The sequence below is a fragment of the Erpetoichthys calabaricus genome, chromosome 8 (genome assembly GCF_900747795.2).
Source record: "Erpetoichthys calabaricus chromosome 8, fErpCal1.3, whole genome shotgun sequence".
NCBI classification, from domain to species: domain Eukaryota; kingdom Metazoa; phylum Chordata; class Cladistia; order Polypteriformes; family Polypteridae; genus Erpetoichthys; species Erpetoichthys calabaricus.
The window spans coordinates 109178785-109206248 of NC_041401.2; the positions used below are offsets into that span (position 1 = coordinate 109178785).

At 38.9% G+C, this 27464-nt stretch overlaps 2 protein-coding genes across 3 annotated transcripts in view; one reads left to right on the plus strand and one right to left on the minus strand.

Moving 5' to 3' along the window:
• Window positions 1–19163, plus strand: part of LOC127528911 (glycophorin-C-like) — a 131683-nt gene extending 112520 nt beyond the window's left edge. The window contains 3 exon segments of the mRNA XM_051930605.1: window positions 18874–18888; window positions 18891–19003; window positions 19005–19163. Of these exon segments, the coding sequence (XP_051786565.1) occupies window positions 18874–18888; window positions 18891–19003; window positions 19005–19070 (194 nt within the window). The 3' untranslated portion in view covers window positions 19071–19163.
• Window positions 1–27464, minus strand: part of LOC114655926 (SH3 domain-binding protein 4-A-like) — a 165787-nt gene that overhangs the window by 44816 nt on the left and 93507 nt on the right. The gene's annotated exons all lie outside the window — the stretch shown is intronic.

Below are 27464 nucleotides of genomic sequence, written 5' to 3' on the forward strand. Positions count from 1 at the left end.
TAGCTCAAAGTTAAATTCACACAGATTAAAATGAATAAATTCACACTCATAGTTCACCATTTCAATTTTGAACTAGTTCATGTTCAGTTAATTTTGTATTTTTTAAGGATTGACAATAAATGACCCATGAGTTTACTTTTTTCAATTTTGCATGCCTTATATTAGGCTATTACAGTGTTCTTGAATAACATACAATAATTATGAAGACTTTTTTATTAAATACACTTTATTGAGTTATACCCAGCAACAAACATGTATAACCATATATGCTAATATCCTCCCAGTCAAAAAAGAAATTAAATAGATGCAAGTATATATATAAATTACGCTCTAATTCCAACCGTGTGACACAAATGGTGACTGTGAAACCAGCATCTAGGTGAACTAAGCTATTACGTTGATGGTCAAATTCACATCACAAATTGCATGTCCAACGGGGGAAAAATATAAAGTGGCCTCACGAAGTACAACGTTTTCCTAAAAGCGAAAGCGGAGCTTCACCATGTGCTTGTGTCAGCAGGGGTGCAGCTTAAGCACAAGCAGGCGGATACAGACTGTGCCTATTGGATTTTACATTGTTTTTTTCCGAATACAAATAAATGTCAAAAGATTCGTTCAAAATAAATATTCATAAAAATCCACTATTTGTGCTTATCCGAATACCATATTTGGATTCGGCTCCATCCCTACATTGCAGGGTAAGGCAATACATTTAATCTGGACCTAAACCAGATCCAGAATGTCACATAAAACTGAACTAGCTACGTTTAAGTTCTTCACGTGCAAATAGTTACATTAAGTTCACCGTTACTAGAAAAATGAGCTTGTTCAATGAACGTACTCTTTTGAGCTAGTTCATGCACAACACTGATTATATGTTTCGGCAAAAGACTCTACCCCACTCACGAATATTGATAAATTATCATTGAGTGGCAAAATGCATAGCAATATTCATGATTGTTTTGCAACATGATGTTATTCTGGCTTAACACTTTAAATCATATCATAATATATAGATACTCGGGCTTAACCATAATAACATAGAATTCTGAGATGCTTGGAGTGAACGCCAAGGAGGTAAGAAGGCACTGGATGACTCTCTTGTTCCGTGAATATCTTTGATTGATTGTGGCTTTGATTTGAAGTTCTTAGTAGCTAAGAAAGAGTATCTAGTCCTATGTTGTTCTGTTTGGTGCCTTGTGTAACCTTGTCCTGTACCCCGTGTTCCAAAACAGCCCCCCACGAATGATGTTTACTTGATTAGGTTGACCTCTTGTGTAAGACACTTTGATTAAAATCATCTGCTAAGTGAGGTAATGTAAATGTAAGCTCTTACACACATCATAATTCATAATTATGAATTCAAGTCCATATTCATTCTGATAGTCTTTTACATCTTAGCGGTAATTTTCATTAAGTTTGGGAAACAAGACCCTGGTTGGAACTCATGCAAGAGCAGGCTGGTCAAGTGGAAGTTGTTCATTTTCACTGGACCAGTGTTCCTGAGCAGCATGGTCATCTTCTCTGTTCTTGGCCTTGTAATCTCAATGTTCTGTGACTAAAGTATGGAGGCAGTATGAGTCCTCTCATCACACACCCCTGCTTTCCTTTTCTGTATCTTATATTACTTGAGGTTGTTGGGCAGAAAGAAGTTTCATTAAGATGAGATTTCTTTTATAGTGAACAAGGAGAAAACAATTTTTTTCCAGTCTCATCCATCAGATAGATAAAGTAAAACCGCAGTGTTGCAGAAGCCAAAATACAAAAAGGCACATCCAAGACGAAACCGGGAGACGGGTGCAGTAGATAGATAATGTAGGTAAAAAGTAAGTACTGTAAATAAACAGATTTTACACTGACTCACACAACTGATCTGTTCTTGGCAATTGGCAGAGGTCATGTATCATTTCTAACATATAAATTTCCCTAATCCTTCAGTTCATTTTTTTTAAACCAGATGTTTCACTTGCAGTGTCTGGAGTTTTTTTTTTTTTTGTGAGAGCCAGGAACTAGCTTGTACGCACACCAACATTTCTCAAGATGGGAAAATTTGCTAATGATCTGAACTGCACATTTTTGGGATGTTGGAGGTAACCAGAGTAGATGGGACAACTCAGACGAATGCAGAAGAGTATGAAAATAGTGACTGGACAGGGGAGTGTCCCCCAGGACTCTGGAGCTGCACACCACTCAGTGTTCTTCTCTGACATTAATAAACATTCAGTGATATCTGAATATCCTTTTAAAGGGGACTTCAGTAGTGGGCACTGGAATTAAAGTTTATCTGAAACCAGGGTGATACTTATTGTTATTGTTATGTTATTGACTGAAATAAGAGAATAAAAAACCCTGCCCTGCTGTCTTACCTTTATTTAATAGAGCCATCATTTACACAAGGTGAGTGGCCTGAGATTCTAAAAAGCACAGGGGTCCGAACTGCTGTGTTTTGTTTTGCCTTTCAATCCTTGACAGTTTAGTATTTCCCTCAAAGCAAACCTGTGTTTGCCAACAGTACTTGCAATGAAAGAAAATAAATGCATCTTTCTAGCAAATGCACGATTGACCGTGTTTTGTATTAAAAAGTGCTGAGTGATAGCTACAATAACATTATTATTGAAGACAAAAAATATTCATGACTTTACCTTTGAAAAAGCAGGGTGGTTAAATTAGACTTCTTGTTACTGCAGATGTCCTGTCATCATGAAGCTTCTGCGCGGAGTTCATTAAAACGCAAATAAAATACTGACAAGCGGCTTTAACAGCTGTGCGACGTGACAATAGTTATTCTATACGTGTATAGATTGGTCCACGACATCTTTAAATTTTGTCAACTTTTTTTTTAATCTCCCTTAATTTTGTTTTGAGTAGTGTTAAAAGTTTGGTAACGTTGGTATTTTGGTTGGAATATACTTGCCTGTTCTTTAAAGTGGGAGGTCTGAAAGATTCCCCAGCTCCACATGTTATTCTCCGTGACTCCAAATACATGAACAGTTCTGCTAATTAAATAATCTACAGTAATCAGACATTGCAAATGTATGTGGCATTAATTTATGAAGAGCTACAATTAATAGAAAGGCAGTCAATTTAGGAAAGCATAAAGTTTGTTGTCCTGTGTGTCAGTGTGGAGGATGAAGCCATTAAGGCATCACAGAAAGAGCATTTCACTGCTGGACTTCAGCATCGGGCCTTTATTTTCTTTATGGTTTGCTATAAAGCACTAGTAATTGTTGTTTTTTTAAGTCTGTTGTTGGAACTTGATTAATTTTAATATTCTCCAAGCTTTTCCAAACAGCAGCACAGTTTCAGTTCTTCCCAGCTGCTTGGTGTCATGATTGAGGAGATCTTGCACTGCATCTGCTGGGTTATTGCAGCTCTTTTAGACTGTTAATTTTAATCATTGAATATACAAGATAGCTAAAAATCTAAATACTGATTTCTGTGCACCTTAAAGGTTAGTGGCATGTTTGCAAGTTTGACATTAGAATATTAAATATTGAATCTTTTTCGTGATTACATTTTATAAAGATGAAGCTGTAATTATACTAGGCTTATTAATAATCTGCCTCTGCAATACAAGTAGAACGCTAGCTTGTCTGAGTAATGATTCAGGTCAAAATACAGAGTTTTATAATTTGCAGCACTCATGACATTTAAAAAAATCCAAATAATTGAAGATTACAGTATATACACTAAGAGATGAGCTTACATACAGGATGGGCGCCATGCGTTGCTACAGGAATCCACTTTTATTACTTCTTCCTTTTCTACAGGACTGCAAAGCTTTCATCGTTGTCTTCACCAGCATTCAGCTTTCTTTCTGTGCCACACATGCAGTGTCCTTTTTATTTCAAGCAATGAGCTTGCTTGGTGTCTGTTCACTTTTTAAAGCCATGAACGTACAGTCTATCAAAATGCAGCGAGCATCACGTCAGAGGGAAGAAACAGAGACACAATGTGTCAGCCCTGCCAGTACAGATGTGACATTGGCCTGCATACACCAATATTGAGCATGGGAAAGGCGCTATAAAAATAAAATGTATAATTATTATTAGGACTTGTCCAGAAATATCTGCTGGAACATGCAGTGTAACTGCAAAATATGTTTGGTCCAATAACATGAAGACAGCAGAATGCAATATTGGTACATAAAAGGAAGAAAGGAACATAATGCATTGGTTTTAGTAGGTTTGCCAACTCCTCAAATCATTTATAGAGTTTCAGCTTTGTGGACAGGACTGTATTTTAAAGATGATGGAAGAACAAAGAAAGAAAGGAAAAGAAAACCATCAGTAAAAAAGCAATAGGGGTCCTTAGTTTGTGACCCACTAATAAAAGCTGTAAAATATGTGGATATACAGTTCATGTTGTATAACGCTCTTGTCAGACAGCACATTAAGAGTCTGACATAAATCTTCAAGATTCCGTCATGTACTGTAGGGTACAATAACGATTATGTGTCACTTTGTCTACAGTATTGAAATGATACACTTCTTTATTTTCTACAGTCTCATGGCAGCTGTTTCTTCTTCTACAGCACAAAGGCCTGTAAGCAACATGCCTTCTTGTATATGAGCAGGGTTGTAAATTACACTAGCAGTCACAAAGGACATGCAGATGTATAAAATGTATTTATTTTGTACATTCTGATTCTTTTCTGGTGCTGTGATGGACTGGAGGCATGTGGCAGGCAAAGTCAAGGTTACATAAATAATGCTCTGTGCTTATAAGAACTAACAAAACAGATCTCTCAGAGTACATGGCAAACTTGAAGCCAATGTCACATTAAGTGCCTTTTTGTCAGATTTGCTGACTGCAGTTTCTGGTCTCGTCACTGCATCACACAACTGAAAATTGCGGCCCACATCATACTAAACTGACTGAGCGCTGGTCTTCCTGCACTATCAGACTCAACCCCTTTTTCTAATAGCCAGTGACGTGCTGCCTGATGGGGCTGCCGATGCATTAAGTGTTAAAAGCAGAGGCGAGTTCAGCCCTTTATTTCTTTTATCCATTCTATTACGGTGTGAAAAACATGAGACCTCAGTCAGACGAGCTTCTCTTCTGTTCGTGAGGTCCACAGCCCAGTGCTGCCTGATGGAGTCAGTGCTGCCCAACGCTGGGGTAACACCTGCGACTTGTTGAACCACCATCTTGCCACTTTTTTCATTCTGTTTTAGTACGTAAAACACAAGACATAGAGAGACAAGCATCTCTTCTCTTTGCAAGGTCCAAAACGTGTGTTCCTAATTCCTCATCCCTATATTTTATATGGTGTACTTCCAGATGAGTATTCATTCATTCATCCCTCCTGTTCACACAGAAGCCATCCCTACGAATAAAGGCAAAATCAAATCTGTTTGATTTTATTGTAGCGAGCTGCAGTTATACCTTGTGATTCTTGGTGGTTAGGGGTGTAGGACCCCAGCAAATGTGAAAATCTGTGAATACATTTTGGGCCCCACACCTCACCTCCTACTACTGTACTGTTGACCATAAGGCAATTGTTTAACAAATCCTTGACAATGCAATACAGTTTATTATTATTATATATAAACAAAATTCTAAAAAAAAAAAAAGAAAAACTAAAATATGTAATTACTGTACCATATTCTGTACTGCACTGCAACAGTAACATACAGAGTCTTCACACCTGCTAGTGCAGCTGCAGCACTAGCTTCACAGATTTCCTGCTGTTTTTACTTGATATGCCTTACTGTCAACTCATTAAAGGAATACTCCACCCAAACACAAATAATTTTTTTTAATGTTATTTACCCCATGTAGTTTGGAGTGGTGGTCGAGAAATACTTTGAATCTCATGTTTTTTGTGAAGAAAGTACATCTTGAATATTCAAACTTGACGGCACCCATCAGTGACTTAATTCTGAACAATGGCAAATGATGTAAAAAACATCCATGAGAGAAAGAAAACAACTTTCAAGTAAATCGTGTTGCATAATCCACATATCTGATATCAATTCATATGGTTAAAACATGCAAAAGGCATTTTTGCTAAAATATTAATAAGTTAATTCCTGAAAAGTAAACAGGAAAGATGTCATTCCCACAATGCTGCTTCTCCCCCTTATTCATTGGTCGAGAGTCCTGTCTTTAATTGCATTGTGGGAATGACATCTTTCCTGTTTACTTCTTGCAAAATAATTTCCATTTAATTATTGATGACAAACATGCGATTAGGCAGATCTGAAAATCATAAACCCTGTAGTTGGAGGGAATCATTGGGCAGGTCGACTCGCTAAGGTTATGTAAATGAACACTACAACTGAATATCACCGAAGATGTTGTATAACGTGGCATAGGCCTTCAGTTATTATAAATCAAAATAATCACATTTGCTGGCTACACATATTAATGTAATAGACACAAATCTCTTCAATGTCGTAGACACATTTTATTGTGTTAGACATCTGTGATTCTTGGAGCAGTTGTTATTATCCAGCTGCTTATTTCAAAAAGAATCCCCATTTTATTCAGGGTGTTTATAATGGCTGTTTACAAGTTATACCACTTAATACCACAATGTTAATTTGACTTAACCAAAAAGTTAACAGCCATAGGACTATCTGTCACACATCAGATCTTTGCACACCAGTACTGCTGGGAAGGCTAAGCTGTAGTCGGGTTAATTTTTAAAATGTTCCATGGGAGAAGATACAGTTAGGTGGGTTGTTGTTAACAGGGGTATTTTTTTCAAAACGGTTTCTGCAGTGTATGGTTTGTTCTTCGTGGCAACGATTTGATTTCTATTGATTGATATTCCCTTTCTTGACAAATTGTTGCAATGAGCTTTGTATAAATGACAAGAAAAATGGATAATGTACCTAAACAGACTTTGTTTACATGTTTTACAAGGTTGTGGAAGCTGATCAGGAAAACTGGTTACACACCTTAAATCATGAAAGCTGCTTTTTACCTCCTTGAGACAGTAAATGACCTGAAGAACAAAATTGTTTTAACTACCTAATTAATGAATAAATTATTATATTTTCCTACATAAGCAAAATTTGTCGAACACAAATATTTATGAACGTCCTTTTTAAAAAGAATACTCCACCCAAAGACATATTTTTTTAATTTGTTACTTACCCCATGTTGTTTATAGTAATGACCGAGAAACACTTTTATCCAGTGTTTTTATGGAGAAAGGAGATTACAAAGTTTTTGACACATTTAGGGAAAAGTGTAATTTGAGAAAAGACTAATTGATGTTAATCAGGAAGTTAATTGTCAGTTTTGCCTTTGGCAATTCCTCTATTCCACCTTAATAAAAGGATGTCTGTCTTTATATCTGTCCAGTTGCTATGTCTCTTTAATTCTAACAGATGCTGCATCATAAAGAATAGCAGTAATAAAATGAATTGCATTTGTCATTCCAACAGATGGTTCATCCCAAATACTTACACTGCTTTTACAAATCCCATACCAACTGGCATATAACAGAGACATATACTATTGAATGGTGTGCTGCAAATGTTAATGCTGAGGTCTGTGTAGATCACTGAGATTTCAACCCATCTTAGCTGGGTAGTACAGTTACTTAATTAAATAATTTGGTAAGGCTTGCACTTTATTTTCCTTTCCTTTCTATGTAGAATGGGCTTCTGTCCATTTGACTTATGTCAAGGTAATTGAGTTTTAAGTAAAAGAATAATGCAATGTATTGATAAATAGAAGAATTATAAAAATACGATAACTGAATGTATATCAGCATGAAGACAGGACGTAAGACACACAAACATTTAACACAGAAGAGGCAGCCTGTTTACGGGTTGTTTAGAGTTCTAGTGTACCTTTGCACAAATAAACAGTTTTACAATTCCAAGTCTTTTAAGGATAATGTCTGATGCTGTGAGGAGTTGAGTATCATTGCTTCCGGATAAAATGGAGAACACTTGCTTTAGAGTGCACTCTTGGTTTTTATTAACAAAAACAAAAGTGATCAAAGCACATAAAAATTCACCCTGGTTTAGTAAGAGCACTCGAACTCTTAAATTAGAGTGTCGAAAACTGGAGTGCAGATAGAGAACAACAAAGCTGCAGGTTTTTCAAATTGCATGGACAGAGAGTGTTAAAAAATATAAAAAAAGATCTCTTTAAAGCTCGCTTAGACTACTATTCTAAAATAGTAGATAATAATAATCCTTTTGCACTGTTTAGAACAATGGTTAATTTAACAATTGGGTATTCAGATCTACAGTGCAAAATACAAACAGACATTAGCAGTACAGACTTTATAAACTTCTTTAATAGGAAAATTAAAAATATAAGATCCCAGATCTCAGCATCACCAACAAAACTATTAAAGAGCTCAATGGATGTTCTTGCAGTGCCTATTCTTAACATTATTAATAGTTCATTACTGCATGGCACAGTACCTGATGCAGTAAAAGTGTCAGTCATTAAACCATTACTTAAAAAGTCAGACCTACACCCACACATTCTTAATAATTTTACACACATATCAAATTTGTCCTTTTTCTCTAAACTACTTGAAAAAGTAGCCACCAATCAGCTTCAGTCACAGCTTACGCATCACAATTTATTTGCGAAATTCCAATCTGGGTTCCACACTGATAATAGTATAGAAACCGCACTAATGTGTGTTGTAAATGACATTCTGATTTCCTCTGTTGAATGAAATGACATTGTAATTATGTTGTTAGACTTAAGTGCAGCGTTTGACACCATTGACCATTCTGTGTTACTGCATAGGCTAGAAAATGATGTTGGACTCACAGGCACTGTCCTTGCCTGGTTTAGTTCTTATTTATCAAATCGATTCCAATACGTACAGAAATGTGCTGACAGTACTCCATCATTATACACAGAACTGAGATATGGTGTCCCGCAGGGCTCAGTACTGGGACCTTTACTGTTTTCACTTTACATGCTTCCACTTGGATCTATCATTAGGAAACATAATGTTAATTTTCACTTGTAGGCAGATGACACCCAGTTATACATTTCTTTTAGACCAAACGAAGTTTCTCCAATATTGTCTTTAATTAGTTGTGTTAGTGAATTTAAGGAGTGGCTGGATGAGAACTACTCATCTTTAAACACAGATAAAACAGAGATGTTCATTATTGATGGGAGTGATGTTGATCGCAACAATATTCTGTCATCATTTAACTCCGTTGGAATCACCATTACTTTTACTGAATCAGCCCGCAATCTAGGTGTTGGCTTTGACTCTAGCATGTCTTTTAAAGAACATATTATAAAACTGTCCAAAACATGTTTCTTTCATTTTAAAAATGTTGGGAAATTAAGGTGATTTCTAAATATGTGGGATTGACTACTGCAATGCGGTGTTCACTAGATGTTCAAATTGTTCTTTCTACAGCTTGCAGTTAATCCAAAGTGCTGCTGCAAGAATTATTACAAGAAGAAGAAAATATGAACACATAACTCCAGTTCTTAAATCCTTACACTGGCTCCTGGTTAAGTTTAGGGCAGATTTCAAAATCCTCCTTTTAACATATAAAAGCCTTAAATGGCCAAGGTCCGGTTTACTTGTCTGAACGTATCATGACTTACAAACTAGAGCACATATTAAGATCTCAAGATGCCAGTCTGCTTATGATTCCAAGAATTAATAAAATAACAGTGGGAGGTCGAGCTTTTAGTTACAGGACCCCTAAACTGTGGAATGGTGTGCCTGCTACTATAAGAGATGTCCCTTCGGTCTCAGCTTTCAAATCCCGGCTGAAGACTCACTACTTCAGTTTAGCTTATCCTGACTAGAGCTGCTGATTAACTGTACAGACTGCATCTCTTTTGTTAGTCATTAACATTAAAACATAAGAAATTTGATAGTTATAATTTGTTACTAATCCTTACCTATTCTGTTTCTCTTCTTGGTAATCAAACATGGCACTTGGTGCCACTCGCCCACCTCCCAAGTTGTTTGTCTGCCTAAGGTAAAGTAATCTCTGATGGAGGATTGCAGGAATCGTCGGGTTGATGGGTCCTTTCATCAGATTGGCCAGCCCAGCACTGAATCAGTTGTGGAATGGCCAGTAGTGGGGAGGCAGCTTGATGGGTCTCCAGGTCTCTGAACAAATCCGAATTCTGTTATGTTATATTTATACTCTTGAATTTTCCTTTGTACTTATAGTACTACTATTGTATTACTGTATTGTATTCCTGAGGTGGCAATGATAGATTGGTCATCTAAATCTGTGAAGAGGATTACTTATGTCCCTGTTCTGTGCATTGTATGATATATACCACATTTTTGACACCCATTGCACAGCCAACGTTTTTGAAGAGGAGTCTCTCTAGAAATAGGCTTTCCCAAGATTTCTTCCATTTTTTTCCCCAGTAAGGGTATTTCTTGGAGTTTTTTTCTTGTCTTCTTAGGGATTCAAGGCTGGGGGGGTTTTAAAAAAAAAAAACAGACCTGTTAAAGCCACATGTGGCACTCCTTGTTGTGATTTTGGGCTTATAACAAAAAATAAATTGTTGTTGTTGTTACATAGCTATTTGTCTGTGGTGTGGATGTGATGCTGCCTTCCTCAGCTTACTGTTAGGGCTCTATGATGTGCTCTCTGTCTGCTTTACTTTCTCAAAGATCGACGACTTGCCTAGCCATCAAGCCAAAGTGACAGCACTCTTTTTTTTCCTGATCATAATGTGTGCTTCTTTTAGCAGAAGAAAAAAAAAAATATTTATGGTATTAAAAAGAAACTGAATGTGCAGGTGAGACATGCAGCAGATGAAAATGTGAATTTGTTTTCTCATTATAGTAACAACAATTTTTTTTGACTGTTAGGAGTATTCATTTCAGTATAAGCACTGAAACCTCACATCATGCTTCTTCCTCATTGGCACATTATTTTATTACTTGTCGTATTCTTCTTGATTCTTCTATTGTGCGTTATTCCAGATGGTGTTTTATGAGACTTATTGTAGGTTCATTATTTCTGCTGCCATTGTGCATTTTTTGTTGAGCCATTCCAAAAAGTAATAATAATGTAGTAGTTGTGATATTGATTATTGCCAGCCTTACTCTTCCTTGTTATTGCTGATATTAATGATGATCATACGAAACTGGTATTATTATTGGTACTCACTTATGCTTTTGTGTTTGCTTCGATACTTCTTTATTGAAAGATTTCTTTTATTTGTATGTCATCTTCTAAAGACCTACCTGCTCTTATACTGAGCAGGACAAACTCAGTGCAAAAGCTGAGGGATCCTTCCTAATTCACCTCATACTTTAATGGCCCACAGGCTGCTTATAGTCTCTTTTATTTTTTTTTTTCTTTTGGTCTGTTCAATGCAATTTTAACCTGAGGCTGCCTGATGTCCGTTTTCACTCCTAAGCATGACTCCTGGTTTAGTTGCTGCTGGTCCTTCCCATTGACTAGCAGATGAGGTCTGCACGGTACTCATTTTTCAATCCTGCTCCCACCACTCCCACCATAATGTCGTCACCCACTCCTGTCTGCCCCAAGCAAAATTTCTTCCACCACCTGCCTAAGGTTCCATTCTTCCTCTGCCTGCATTCCCACTTTGCACTTCAAAAGGCCTTGAATCGGGCACAGAGCCCAAGTGGATTCTTAAAACAGACAAATCTATAAGAGGGAAAAAATTAAATTACACAGGTAAAAGTAATTCTGTTTTTGACTGATTTTCTTTTTCACATACAATCAGAGTTACTCTGACCATAAATAGATAGGGAGATGAGTAGATAAATGGTGACCAGTCATCCACTTATATCCCACGACAGCCTAAACAGTAGTCTGGTTAACACTTTTGGCCCTGGATTTTCTGTTTTTATGGGAAAAATTATTTTGTGAGATATTCTTCTACTTTTGGGGTGTCTAGGAAGCTCAAAAATGATAAAAAAAAAAAAAATTATCATTATTATTATACAATAGCTGCCAAATACTTCCATCTTCTTGAGGAAATAAAATTGAAAGTGGAGCTACTTACTACGTGGTGCACACAATCGTCCATTTTCACTTCCATGTTTCGCAGACTGTATGCCACCAGGCAGCACCCAAAGCAACTGCCACCTCTTCCCAGTCTGTGCTAATAGTAGCACGCCCGGTTCCGATGGCTGCAAACATACCTGCGCTTTACAAAAATGGCTGCATTATGTACTAGTAATAGGATGTCAGGGCAGAAAAGGTAAAATTTATAAAATCCCCAAAATGTATTCAGGATTTTATCTTGTACGATACTTAGGTGCTGTGTAAACAAACAGCAGACCCACAGATTTTGTCTGATCCATGTGTGACACGCATATGTTATGTAATTTGGGTGCAGCGGAGGGTTTATTTTAAGAAACAGTTTTAGACAATTCAACACCAACTCATAATTACAGAAATGCCCAAAAAACAACAGTGTACATCTAAAATAATAACAGCAACACCTATGTTTTCAACTAGGACATATTATACTTGACATGTCTGCCCAGGGCGTGAGGGGCCGTGCAGCGAAAATTATTCAGAATTTGAAAATCTAACAATGCATGTAATTCAAAATGGTGAATTTCAAGGAGATGGCTTTGGGTGCCAGAGTGATGATCGAAGGGATGAATATGATGCGACAGGTCATCAAAAAGCAAGGAAGACATGCAAAAAACATTTTGAAATGCATCTGCTCACAGTGTCGGCCCCCCTACTTATGAAAATCTTACACTGCCCCTTCCTTCACCGCTTTGGGTCAGTTGGTCTGACACTCCACTTTCTCCTTTTCTTTTAACATCAGTAATAGCAGGCACAGCTCTTCTTCCATCAGCAGTGCACATCCTCTGCTGTGACACTATTAGCTGTGTGATACGGACCTCCTAGAAGAGTAATCGACACGGTGATCAAACGGGCCGCCATGTATCAAACGTGTCAGGTCACTCACCGCGGTGTTGGTTTGTGCAACGACTTCACCAGGCGGTGGTTGAATTTGTGATCAAAATTAAAGAGCATAAAACTGATTTTTAAGGAAGCGTGATCATGAGCAGAGAAGTGACGGGACTGCTCAGTGAGGGGGGCTTCGTTAAATTTCCAACTAAACTAAACTAATGAGGACTACCGCTAGGTTGTAATGTATGTAGTGGTCTTCATTTCCACTTCAGAGGATGTCAAAAAAAGACAAACTTTGAAACACTGGAGTATGTTTCCCTGTTTTTCCTTTTTCATTATCACGGAGGAGAAATAGCAATCCTGCAAGTCCTTAAAGTCTTCACTAAGTAGTTGAATGTAAATGAAGACATTTAAAATGATTGTTTGATTAGAAAATTTACCAAAGATCCATTGTATATTAAAGTGTGCGTCAGGTTTCAATTATATCCCGGCCTGTATTTCTTTTCTATGAAAAAGAAAAATCTGTTCAATCTAATAGACAGATTGAGATGTCAGCTTGGCATGTGTGTCATAAAACACGCATTTAAAAATACGTGCCTCCGGTTGATGCTTTTGAAAAGCAAAAAGAGGAAAAAAAAACCCATAGTACTGTAACAGTAATCATATCATTCAGCCGCTCAGTGATTCCTTTGAAAACACAGTTAAAAAATAAAAAGAAAAGAAAGCGAGACACCACCACATCACAAAACATCGGCACGGTAGCTTTTTCTTCTTTTTTGATTGTGCGCCTTTTACAGGGAAACAGTGTTGATTGTACATCAGTGATAAAAATTAAACAACTAATATATAATATATAATAAAGTTTTATATTACAATATTATATATATATATATAATATTGTCACACCTTGCGCACTTGAGGATCACCTTCAGGGCTGTGCCCAGGTAAGCGGGATTCAGGACTTCTGGGTGCAAGCCGCACCCCTTCCAGATTCAGTACCATAAAACAGAGAGGCCATCCAGAACGGTGTGTCTGTCTGACACCGTGAAGTTCAGAGATGGCGGAGCCTCCTTAAACCGTTTGCCAATCTGCTCGAGGAGAGCATCGTTTTTTGGGCTATGGCAGGTGACTTCTTTATGTTGTGCTATCGTGCATCCATTATTTTTTTGCTTGTGTGCATTAAAAGGGGCTTCAGTTGATGCCCCAACATTCATCCAGGTGGTCACAATATATATCACTTATTTTCTCGGATGTTTATCAAAGCTGCCGACCACCCACCGGATACCACAGAGAAAAGCATCCACTCACTATGATTAAATTTTAGTCTGGCGCCACAAGAAACTGAGTGGGGTCCATTCGGAATGCAGACCTCCACTCTGAATCTCTTTTTAGGAGCCAGACTTATTTCTCTTTTGAAAAGTTTTGCTCTTTTCTTGTCTGGGGGGGATTAGGATGGTCCAAGTTTACTAGCACTTTGTTCACAATCCCATTTTCCTCATTTACCTTTTCATACTTTATATAACAGTCAGAATAGCTGATCCTTTTATTCTTTCTTGGAAGTCTACATTTAAAATGTTTTGTTGCGATGTTTCTATCTCATAATGTGCCTGATTTACAGGATTGTCATTTGTGTCCACTACACTCTGATTAGAATACTCTAGAATATATCAATCATTTTCTTTGCTCATTTCTATTATCTCCTGCAGAAACAGTTCACGAAACAATAACTGAAAACTGTCACAGCTAGGACGAAACATAACTGAACTGTCACAGCTAGGACGTTCAACAGTCTGTCATGAAATGAATAAGACTTGACATCCAAAGCACCACAACTGGCGGACCTCACAGAAAACAATTTCCAAGAAAGCTTCCAACAGTGCAAAGACTGGACATGTAATAAAATAATAATTCGTTACTATGAAATTCTCTTTACTGTCACTCATATTAATTTCATGACAGGACCTCATTGATGTAATGAACCCATTAATATGCAGGCCCGCCCTCTTCTAATTCATAGCACACAGCTTCCTTCAACAGCAGCTGAGGACGTTTGACCTCCGCCACACTACAAGCCCATTGTAGATCTAGGGGTGGCATATATTCCAGTCTTATTTTGAAAATAACAGCAGCGCTCGTCAGTCTACCATTACTTTCCTGACAGGATCAGCAGTCTCAGGGGTTGGTCACAACATTTACTTCATCAGTTTATATATCCCACTGCCTTTATTTACAAATCAGATGGTGCTGTTTTTTACTGGGTTTGTTTTACAAAATTACACTTTTGATGGCCTAGATCTTGGAAAAAAAAGGTAACTTAAAATTGACTTTCTGGAAAAGTAACATATGCAGCTTTTCTTCCAGCTAATCCTTGATTTCTGGCAAAGCGTTAGCGTTTACATAAATATGCCTTTATAACAGCACACACACAATATAATACACGTTTTTAAAATCTGTTTTTTATGATATTATCTAAACTGGATAGCTTACAGTTTCTGCCGATATGGAAATATGCTGTCATCTGCATTAACAATAATTTGAAACTTGATAAATGCTTTGAATGTCATAGTTAACAGAGTACAGTATGGCCTGTTCATCACAGTAAATACATAACTGATTAGTCTTATTAAATTTCTATAATAAGACGTGTGGCTTCCCCTACCCAAATAATCTTGGACTTTGATGTATTTTGATTGGCTGACCGAAATTATTAAATTAAAGAAAAAAATTCAAGCCCTACATTGCAATTTGTGAGTGGCCAACACTTGCATGCTTAAATGCTAATTGGCAACTTCTTGATGGATGTAGCACTATTTCAAAACTGGTGATACTGTTAGTATTTATATATTTTATATGCTATTTTCACAGTATTGTTCACTTGAGCAATGGAGGGTTCTATTAAATGTAATTTCTGTTTTTACGATAGTATCAAATTTGTATCAAGTATTGTGAAATTGCACTGCATTATATTGAAAACCAAAATTCTGGTATCCTGACATCCCTACTCATGTCGCATATTTTCACGTCACTTAACTGTTCATATGCTCATAATGTCCAACATGCATGCAATTTATGCTATTATTAATTAAATTCTTCCAGAAAATTCAGAGGAGTGCACAAACAGGAAGTGCGTTCAAAAGCGTGATCGAGTTAATGAACTGAAGATCCGACTCTCGCCTTCATTCATTGGTCAATTGAAAAAACCCGATCCAGTTTGAATCCTTGCTGTCTTGCATTTTCCCATTTCACTTCTGATTTGCAAGATATTTTTTGTATGGAATATTAAGATATTGATTAATCCTGTCTTCTTGTCAGTACGGGGCAGATCCAGTACAAGTTATTTCTTGTGGGATCCCTGTGTCTGAAGGTTTTTATTCCATGCAAATTCACTATCAGTGCACCATTCTCACTTTCTTTGATGAGCTGTACATTATTTGTTCTCTTATTTTAATAAATTCTGAATAGTTTGTATTTTTTGCCAAGTGTAAATGCAGTTAGAATCCTAATTATCCGCACTCCGATTTTCTGAGGTTCCACGTTATCTGAGATACAGTAAGAGTAATATACTACTTTCTTATAATTCATAAAATTTTTGCTGTGCATTCTGTAATGAGTCGCGTGAATACTCTACTTTTAATTTCAAATGTATCCAAGCGAGCAGTCGAGGAGCTGGGGGATTGTGGGAATGTTGGGTGACTCATTCATCCAGTCATTTGGCTAGTTGTCAGTGCATCCCCAGTGTTGGCCTATACACGTGCTCTGCTGTTTCACTCATTTAGATTTTTGTGTTTACATGTTTCAGAGTTCTGTGGTGAACTACCAGTGGGAACTGAAATTTCGCTTTCTGTGGCTGAGAGGTGAGCACTTTGCGTCATTAGCTAAATGGAGAGCTCCAACCGTCAGCCGCATAGAGGCTGTCTCTGACGACTGGTGAGCAGTGCACTACCCTTGGTGACATCTGCTGATCTCTCAGTGTCATCACCCATATCGTCAGCAGAATTGCTGAGTAGTCACACCGCGAAGCGTCTCCTTTCGAAGATTTGCACTGTGGTGAGCTGTGAATCCACATTCTCTGGCTCAGAGGTGTGAGCTAAATGGAGTCCTCTATCTGTCAGCAATATGGAGGCCATCTCTGACCACAGTGAGCAGTGTACTTCCCTGGTGACATCAATTGATCTTAAAGTGTCAGCCCCACCTTCTCTGTGTTGCATCACCACTTCAGCAGCTATCAAGTATATAAATGTAAAGAATTATATTATAAGGATGCATCGGTCCACATTATATCAGATAATTAAAGGTACTACTGTGTTTCCATTCTTTTTAATAAATCCTTTTCATATGGAGTGTGTTCCCTTTATCGGATCCAACAGTGAATGCTTAATTTTGCTTGATTGATGAAACCTTTTGCCATGTTCATCACTCACTGCACCAAGATGAGCAGTGAAAGAAGTCCAAGTGTGAATGCACAAAGTGAGTGTTTGGCGATGTGTACACTTCATGGTTTTGTACCATAAAGAATGTTGTCGACCAGGTGGATGTAGTTTTGTGCTCTGTAGCTGGCAAGAAAATTGTTACAACATCCATGAATGCCACCTAGCAATCTTCAAACCGCCTGTCGTTGATGACAGGTCTGATTTGTGTGACCAACAAAAATGCTTTGGCGTCAGTGAAGCACCTCACCTTCTTTACTTCCTTCTTCCATTTTGTTATGAAGAGGAGGCAAATATGCCTTTTTTGGGTCTACAAGTGATTTCTGCCCTGGAATGGAGTGGCCAGTTCGTTTTAACGTAATGCGCAAATGAAACAAGAGCACTTGGGATATCCAGGCCGCATTCCTAGTGCAAGGCCTCCACTATCAGATCAGCACAGATGCTCATTGTGTAGTTGTTGTAGAGTCGGCGTACACGTTCAAGTATGAGAAGAAACCACAAAGAGTGGTGAATGAAATCAATGGTACATAAATAAAAACTGCAGACCAAACTCTGTAAGATGCACCAAAAAGTGTCCAGCGTAATCTCAACACAACTGCTGGGATTTTATTACTTGTACAAAACTGAATTCTTTTTTCCAGGCTGATAAGTAAGGTTGTTTCTTCAAATCTCATAAATAATAACTGATATGTCCTAGTGGTCTGTGTTTTTTTGGGGGGGGGGGGTTAAAATAAGGAAATAAAAGATACAAAGTTCAACTTTCTAAAGATTTAGAGTTTAAATTAATAGTTAAAGTTAAAAGAGGTGAAGTATCAATTAAAAATTTGAAGTTCTTTAGGTTTAAGCTGACGGTCTCCAGCAGGACCGCCTTATCACAAAGCCCAGTGCCCCTTGTCATGATTACAGCTACATAATCAGTTCACATGTGGCTTGCTATTGGACATTTGCGATATTTGTAAATTCTTGGTAATTCTTCTTATTTTGTTGTATTTTATGACTCCTCTGCACTTTAGTCAGTTTAAACATTCATTTGCAGCATGGCTTGCATCCATCATCAACCATTTGTAATACAGTACTGAAAGGTCAGCACAATTATTTTTTCTTATCCCACATTCTAGCAGTGCCCACTGCTGCTTCCTTCAGGCATCACAAGTTTTTGATCCCTGTGCTCAGGCATTGTCTATGTGGACCATGCAAGTTCTCTTTTGTTCCCTAACAGTGTACATCATACTGGCGCCCATATTGGTTCCTGTGAGTGGAGGTCTGTGTGGGTGGTATCCTACCTTGTGCTCAAAGGTGCCAGGATGGGCATCATCCCCCCATGATCTTGAACTGCATGAGCGGAGTTTGACAGCGTTATATATAGTAGCAGTTCACAAATTAAGTTCTGCACTTTGACTCTCAGACACTTGTCTACCCCATCACTTTTGAAATGGCCACATCCTCCAACCACAGGAGGAGCTGGTATTCCTTTCTGCCCCAGTTAGCAAATTTGTCATTTGGGTCAGCCATCTTTGATAAAGTTAAATAGCGGTGCTATTGGTTACTCCATTAATTGTAAAATGAAAAAACGCGATAGCAGAATCTAACATCTGGTCTGTCTCCTCTTGCAGGTGTCATCGCAGCCGTGGGCTTGTTCTGGTTTGTCTGCTCGCCGTAATCCTCCGGTATCTTTACCGTCACAAGGGCACCTACCACACTAATGAGGCCAAAGGAACCGAGTTTGCAGAAAATGCGGACGCCCGCCCTTAAAGCCGACCCCACATTAAAGGAGGCTGTGGACGAGAGCAAGAAGGAGTACTTCATCTGAGTGGAACCCTCGGCCTGTACACCCGGTGCTTTTCTTGTGTTTATGTATATAAAAGGACATGGTGGGAAATAACCACAGGGGGCCGGGGGATGAAAACAGGTCTGGCCTGGCATGTGTATTGATGCTAAATAACGTTTCACGCTAAATGCTAATTTCACCTTCCTCCAAAACGAGGCAGTCGGGTATTTCCAGTTCTTTTAGTTAAAGCAACAGGATCAGTTTTTAAATGGTAATTCCTTTCAGTTGTTCCACTGCTAAAGAAAACAGACGTAAAAAAGCCCTTAAACCGTTGACATCTCTCTGTTTAAAATGTAAAGAGCAGTCAAATAGTAACGGCAGGAAGGAACTGCTGTATATATCTTCAAAGTCATGGTTGTAATTAAAAAAAGAAATTAAGCGAGAGTACTTGGATTGTGGCACAACGGCCACTGAGCCTGACGTATTTATACCCGCGGCAGTCTTGTATAAGAGCTCCACACATGAGCGAGCAGATCCTGAAGAAAACGCTTTCTTTACGTTGCCCTTAATGTGTAAGACATTTTTTTTTTTTTTTAACTACTTACGTATAATCGTATATACTAACAAAATGTGTATTTTTTAACATTTAATGTGTTAAATAGTGTATACTTTTAAATAGTCTTAATTGATGTGTAAAGGCAAACCAGTCAGGCCATATGAACGTCACATTAATCATGGAGATCATTTGTAAAGTTACCAAAGATGCAAAGTAAATAAATGGACTTCTGATTCTTAAATATGAAAAGTGCAGGTGGCGATTGGATGGATTAAAAAATCAAATTGCATACCCCTGCTGCTTCCTTGGATGTGACAGTCTTAAAGCACCAAAATTCAAACATATATTTTATACAGTGTTTCAGGGAGGGTTTTTTAAACCTATTATTTTCATAAATGTATAAATATGTACACTATATACAGTATACGCAGCTTGTGTGTTTTTAATAAACCTAACTGTGTTTGTGGCCAATAAAATGATGCGTTTTGTGTCCCTCTACACTATGCTAAAACCCAAAATAAATTAGCAATGGGGGCTCTTCACTTAACAATCATGTGAAAAATCAGAAAAATAAAGCAAATGTGTTGAAATGAACAATGTCATTCTGTTTTGTGGAAAGAGTGGAGTTGGGTCTTCTGCATTTTGAGTAACCTAGAAGAGTGACGAGTATAACTGTGTGGCAGTGTGTGGACGTCCTCATGTCTCTGAGGTCTTCGTCTAATGTCTCCATGCCAGGCAGCTTTACCCACGGACTGCTGCCCGATTATGAATTGGTTGGTATATCTGGGCGGCTTGACGGGGCAGTGGTAGTTCAGCCTGATACTGTCAACATTGGGAGGAAGTCACTTACAGTATGTGACTTGTGACAAATACTTGCAGAACCTATTCATCCAGTCTTAACATAATAGAGTGAGGATAAAGGAAATGAAACGACACTCACAGAACAAAAGTTAGAAAATGTACGCATGGCATAACATTCAGGCGTGTGCGTCACATTGCACGCCGTTCACAGCGATTTTATGTTGTAATCTTAGCAAGTCAGAGGTACTTGTGGGACACCTCTGTGACTGGCAGTCGTGTAGTCTGACCTCCCCTGCGACCCGGTTTGCTTTAGTTTGCTGTAGAGGCGTGCTAGTGTGTGTGGTGTGAGAGTGGAGTGCCCACGTGGAACTACAGTGCACACAGTATTCACACAAGGGATAAAGAAGCGCGGGTGTTATGCACTGCACAAACTTGTGTTTTTTGTACCACAATAGAATGGAAAAATGAAAAATAAAAGGGCTGAACTCGCCCTGCCAGGAAAGCCTTCATACAGCACCCGCACAGTCGGGCAGCACGTTATCGGCGGTCCATGCAAAGGCCGAGCTCGCGATACTTTGGAAATGTTGAAACTGTGCTGTATTTGTGGTAATTTGTCATCCCCTGCAATTTGTAGTCGTGTAATCAGAGTCCAGAATATCAGATTTGACGTTCCCTCCAACCGGAAGTCATGTAATGTGCCGCCAGCTTTAGTTCATTGATTTTAAAGGCGGAGCATTTCTTAGTTTTCTGGTTACTGTATGAAAAGTTGTCATATTTGTATTCATTAAATATTTTTTGTAACGAAAGTCATATTCAAGAACAACAGCGATAATAGACTTGCTTGCTTAGTAGTAAATTCTGGCTTTTCTAACGGCACTTTACAATGTCATGTAGTTAAAGGCAGTGTGGTGTGGTGGTTAAGATTTCTGAGGTTGTGGGTTTCAACTCTCCACGGCTGACACTCTGTGACCCTGAGCAAGTCACTTGACCTGCCTGTGCTCCGATTGAAAAGAAAAACGAAATGTAACCAATCGTATCATAAATGTCATAAGTCGCCTTGGATAAAGGAGTCAGCCAAATATGTCAATGGAAATCCCATGTAGCTTGTGGGGGCTCAGCAGCTTCAGAGTGATGTAAGAATGGCCTCGATCGATCAACGTCCTCCCTCCCGTCAGTTTGTGGGAGGTCTGTGGCTAACTAATTGTAGTTCACGACGAACCCAATGGAGAGTTAAAATGTGCGAAGATCACGGGTGACATCGTTGGCTGTTTCAGACCAGGATGGACAGCATGTGTGAAGCTTTGCAGATAAACTATAGCGTCACAGAACGACTGAAGTGGTTATGATATGAATAAATAATAATAACTCTTTACATTTATACAGCGCTTTTTTCACTACTCAAAGGGCTGATAAAGTGCAGATAATGCAGCTGTGAGGTTTGAGCAGATTTGTTCAAACTTATGTCCTACAAAGTGATGCTTAAATATTCCCTTTCATTTCTAGATTGTTTTTACTTTTTTACAGTGAATTTATCTCAAGCAGCAGGAGAAGTGAGTGGTCTTCTAGCGACCTGCATGCGTCTCCACAGGCATTGACCCACTTGTATTACGGGTCCATTTTCCTCGTCCCAGAATGGATTTTAGATGGAGGAAAATATCCAAAAAAAAATAAAGTTGAACTGACCTGCCTTGGGGGTAAATTTGAAACAATAAGCCACGGAATTACATCCTGGAGGGCCGCGGCAGCCCCATGTGAAAGGGTTCCAGATTGTGGGCCTCTTTCATTTTAACGCAGGAATCGATTGAACGACATTTTAGCTAAAAGAATGTTTTCCACGTTTTTAGCATTTGACTGGATGACTTTACATGGATTATGAGTAACAGATTTTGTTCATGCACATTTTGATATCGTTTGCTGTTTGGCCACCATTCACTTCCATTAAAGGAAAAGATTTTTTTAGCTTCTTTTTGCATCAAAACATGAGAATTTTTTTTTTCTCGGCCATCACTACAAAGTAAATAGGGTATAGTAATGTTTAAAAAAATATATACAGTAGATATAATTTTTGGCTAGAGTCCACCCAAAAATGGTGGCTAATGCTGGAAAGAGCAAACAATATCAAAACATCCATCAAAAATCTCTGGTTACTCATAATCCACATAAGCCGTCCAGACAATGAAGCAGTCTGACGAGACTGCGGGGGACCGGCTTGTTTTAGTGTCCAAGTGGAGCTCATCTGGCTGCCTCCCCCCGTTTCATTTTTATACCCCCATAAACACAAACACCCCACCCCTCCTGTTTTGTGTATTACGCTCAGACGTTTCAAAGCCTCAACTGTAATTGTAGTGGCACGCATGCACAATTGGGCTGCATCTGAATTGCACTTTGACATAACGACATAATTGCACACCTTTTTACAAATCCAGGCAGCGCATGAGAGCAGAGCTGCCATCAGCCAGCCAGCTCTGTAAAACAAAGAGCATCCGTTATCTCTCTCTCTCCTGGGTGTGAAGTGCTGCTATGCTGGTTCGAGAAGGAATTGACTTTTTATCAGAGGATGTGAACATCTTAGCAACAGTAAAACCATATACCTGAAAAAATACACCATACTCAACAACAATTTGTTTCCTCTATAGCCCAAAATCACACAAGGAGTGCCTCAATGGGCTTTAATGGGGCCCCGAACATACCCAGCACCCACCCCAAGCTGCGCCGCCGTGACTCCCTACAAAAAGAAGAGACCACTCCCTAAAAAAAAAAAAAAATGGAAGAAATATGGGAAAAGACCATTCAGTGAGAGAATCCTCTGTTCAACTAGGGACCCCTTGGCCAGACACCACCGCTCCAAACTCACTAGGATATTTTGCCAATATGACATCCAAATCATAGGACTGAACGCCACAAGGCTTACAGAGACAACAATGTCACACTTATGAGCTTCAGGAAGATTGAAGGCAGACTACACTTGCATTGCATCGGAGGGGATGACGCACCCCCCTGGTGACTAAAGTGGACACATGCACATTTCGGTCTCTTGTCAATGAAGGCTCACCAGCTTCTCCGCTTCCTCAGATGGGCAGCTCGTCGTTCTCCTTCTGTTCTCAGGAACGTCTACGGGTGCACAGTGGAGTCCATCCTCACTGGCTGCATCACATCCTGGGATGGCATCTGTGTTGCAGAGGGCAATGAAATGAATTGCTAACTGGCCTCCAGCTGCCTAAGGAAACGAACAGTTAAATAATTTGTGTTAAAGTGGTGTCCCTCAGGAATCAATGCTGGGGACGCTGCTTTTTAATTTATATAAATGAAATCCATAAAAATAAAAAGACTTCACGCTCTGCGTCATGTCTACACACCACTAAAATTGGTGGAAAGGTAGATAATGTAAAATCACCCACATGGATGTGGAACCAGCATATACTGTAAGGCCTATAAGTAAATGTAACATATTAACACGGAGGCAGATAAAAATATTAGCTTTGAATTGACGAAGGGCCTCTCACACTTGAAAGAGCACCTCAATGAGAAGGACCTTGAACTTGTCACTATCTTCATCCAGACTGTACAGAAGCCATTTAAAGAGGGCTAACTGAATGTTAGGTAAGGTTACATAACCCAACGTGGAGTACAAGTTAAGGGGGTGATGTTCAAGCTTAAAGGCACACTGGGGAGCCTCATCCAAAAGGAAAGCTGGTAAAGCATACATTTTGCAACACTGGAATGGTTGTATTCAAGAAAAATCGAAGGTATGTGAAACAAGTTAGCAAAGCTTTAGGTAGACAGTAGTCCTTTGGTGACCCCTAGATGTTAATGTGATAGCTTTTGGGCCAAAATTAGACTTAAGGGATTGACAAGCTATTTTGGAAATAAAACTTTCTGTTGTCATCAAAACTTCATGAGATTAGGAAGACTCGAGACTTGTAAGGGCTTAGCTGTAATATTTTACTGTGGCCACTAGATGGCAAACTGCATAATAAGGTCTCTATAGCCGGCTTGCCAGTGCATACTGTATGTACATTTTAGCTTTTTAGTCACTTCAGTATCAGCACATGAAAATATAATCAGAAAAATTACAGGAATTTGAGCCAAAAAATAAGAAATGCTTGGGAGTGGTAAGAGGTAAGCCTTCCATCCATGAACTTTTCTGAGGCTTCCCCTGTGGCTGCAGGTTTCATCCCAACCAATTTCTGTTTAATTGCCTCCTGCCTTAAATAAGCAAGCTGTTCTCTCAGATTTTCTGTAATTATGTCACTTGCAAGTAAGAATTTCACACTGGACTCGTGTACATGTGTCAAAAAGAATATGGAGACAGTTTATATTTGGTAGCTTTGTTTTTTTTGTGTTTTTCATTCCACTACAAGTTGTTTACTAATTTCCAAGCTCCTGGGTCTCACACTGATGTTAGCTGCGGCCTTTACCATTCACTGCTCCTTGACTCCATGTCTCCTCCAAGGAGAACAATGATTAAAGGGAAAGGTTTGGCATTTCTAAATTCACAATCATAGTCTTCATTTTCCATAGGATATTGCATTCTTAAGTGGAGAATTTCTTTACACATTTTCTTAAAACATTGTGTACCTGTTATTGTGTTTGAAAAAAATGGAGTTTGGAAGATCTCAGTGCAGACTCTACAGCATGCCAAATACCTGAAATGAGAGAGAATTTTTAGTGTGAATTGGCCAACTGGTTTTATTCTAAATGGTGGGCCTACAGCTCAGACTTTGTGTGTGCAGCTCCGAGATCATAGCCAGGCCCCTGCCAACTCTCGCCACTTTACACTTGACATGGCGCCCACAGTTCCAGTCACTGAGGTCTGCATTCTCAGCCGCACCTCTTCCTCCTTAGGTTTCGCCGCAGCTGACAGGGGTAGTTTTGCTCTTCTGTCCTCGTTCTCTCCACCCCTGTCCCCCATACAAAGGCGGGTCTCAGCTCTTTATGCTAAGCTTTTAAGCAGCAGACATCTCTCTGCGGTTACACTCCACTTGGTGATACTGAAAAGTTCTCTCTTCTAATTATCTGCAAGTCCGTTAAATCAAGTATTGCCACTACCTTACATCCCCGTTGATGTTACCACTAAGACATTGGTCCCTTATGCCAGCTTTAAATGACCATAGTACTTTGCTCCACACATTTTGGCACCATGTCCCTGCCTCTTCTCCTCCCAGGTCCTTTGTCTCTCACTCTTTCCAAAATCCTCTCTATTGATTTTCCTCAGTCACTCCACTTATTTCTTCTCGCAGCTCTCTGCTCTTCTTTGAACACCACTGCAGTGAAGCGGACTTCTCCTTAGAAATCCCCAGATTCTTTTTCTTCTGGAAGTCCCTCTGTTTAAATCGGTTCTTCTGGAACTTTCTGTATCACAGTGTAAAGGTTAGGATTAGGGTAGGGTTAGGGTTTCTAGTTTAAGTATTAAGAAGAGTTCACCTGCAGCTTCTCTGGTAACCAGTACTTGGGGATGAGGGTGATCTTTGAATCATTTCTGCCTTTGATGTCAGACTTCTAGTTTTCAGCCGAGTCATTGGACAGCTGTCCATTTTTATGGCTGTCCTGGCACTTCCATTATTTCTTTACTACCCCTCACAAGGATTGTGGGGGTCTGGTTTTGTTATTTGTTTAAAATCAACTGAACCCATTAACTTCATGGATTTCTATGAAAATATAAAAAATCAACTACAAATAATGCATCTCTATTGTAAACACAACAATTAATGGCTCTGTTTTAAAATATACTATTTCATTAATTCCAGTTGGCAAATAAGAGACTTACTTACCGATGCCAAGCCGTTCTGCCTACAGCCTCAGAAATTTAGAGCAGGGCAGGCTTTATCTAGCTGCAAACAGGCATTCTTTGGATTACCTGGCGCTGATTTGGCGTTTGGCATGTCACTGTTCAGGACCCTTCGCTTCTTTTTATCTAATCCATGTGTTGGGTTACATCAAGAGCAAATAAGTCAGGTAGCTGGCATTACAGCTGGAACCTTAATACCATTTGCACCAGAGTGGCTCTGTTAAAAGGAGGCAGTTTCAAATAAAATTAAAAAAAAAAAGGGGGGGGGGGGGGTTAAGTAATGAGGGCTCCTCATACATAACAATTAATGAACTCTTGCTGATTTTTCTCCTAAAATTAGACTTTATAGGGTCATTATTGCCATGTTTGCATAGTATAAATTGAAATTATTACATCGCATGTGCTAACTCTCCAGTGCCACAGTTGGTGACTATAACCACCCTCACCTCGATATGTCTCTATTCATAAAGTTGATCACGATACAAGCAGTCTCCATCATGTCAGCAATTTCAAACATATAAAATGAGAGTTCAGACAATTCTTTTGATCAATGATTGTTCCAGCTAAGAAATTAACTATAAAAAGTAAGCGAGCACAGTATAATAATGACTGCTGCACATGAATAAAGTCTGGTCCAACACTAACCCAAAGTCTTCCCTTCAAGGTGCTGTTCAATAACTCTCTCCTATTAAATGAAAATTCAGCATTGCATGTTCCTTGGAAGCCTTGAGAATATAACACACAAGACAAACTTCTACAACATGTTTCAGAATATGGGGACTGGAGTCAATCCCAGCACCACTGGGTGCTGAACAGTTACCATTCCTGGATACAGTGCCAGCCAACCGCAGGTCCTACTGTTGTGGTGTGAAATTTTGCATATAAGTTGATAAATATTTTGTATGTCTTTATTTGTAACTTACAACACTAATGTTATAGCATTGATATGAACAGCAACGGTTTGATGGTTAAGAACCCCCCAACCCCCCCCCCCCCCCCCCCTTTTAGGTCTGAGTCTTTGTAATTTTACAACAGGGTTTGTGCCTAAAACCAGTTTGGCAAGTGATTCTCTGCAGGACTCTCTCAATCAACACCCACAGGAAAGCTAAGCTGGCAAGCATCAGCCTGAACTAATGAAGGAGCATCTCGCACACCATGAACTGGAAGACCACACTGAGAAGCACAACTCGGCAGCCATATTGAGACAGGCATGCGGCTTGTTCTGAAGAAAAGCTGACCACAAATGATGCCTTAACTAGAGACATTTTAAGTAACTAACAAGTCTGTGTGC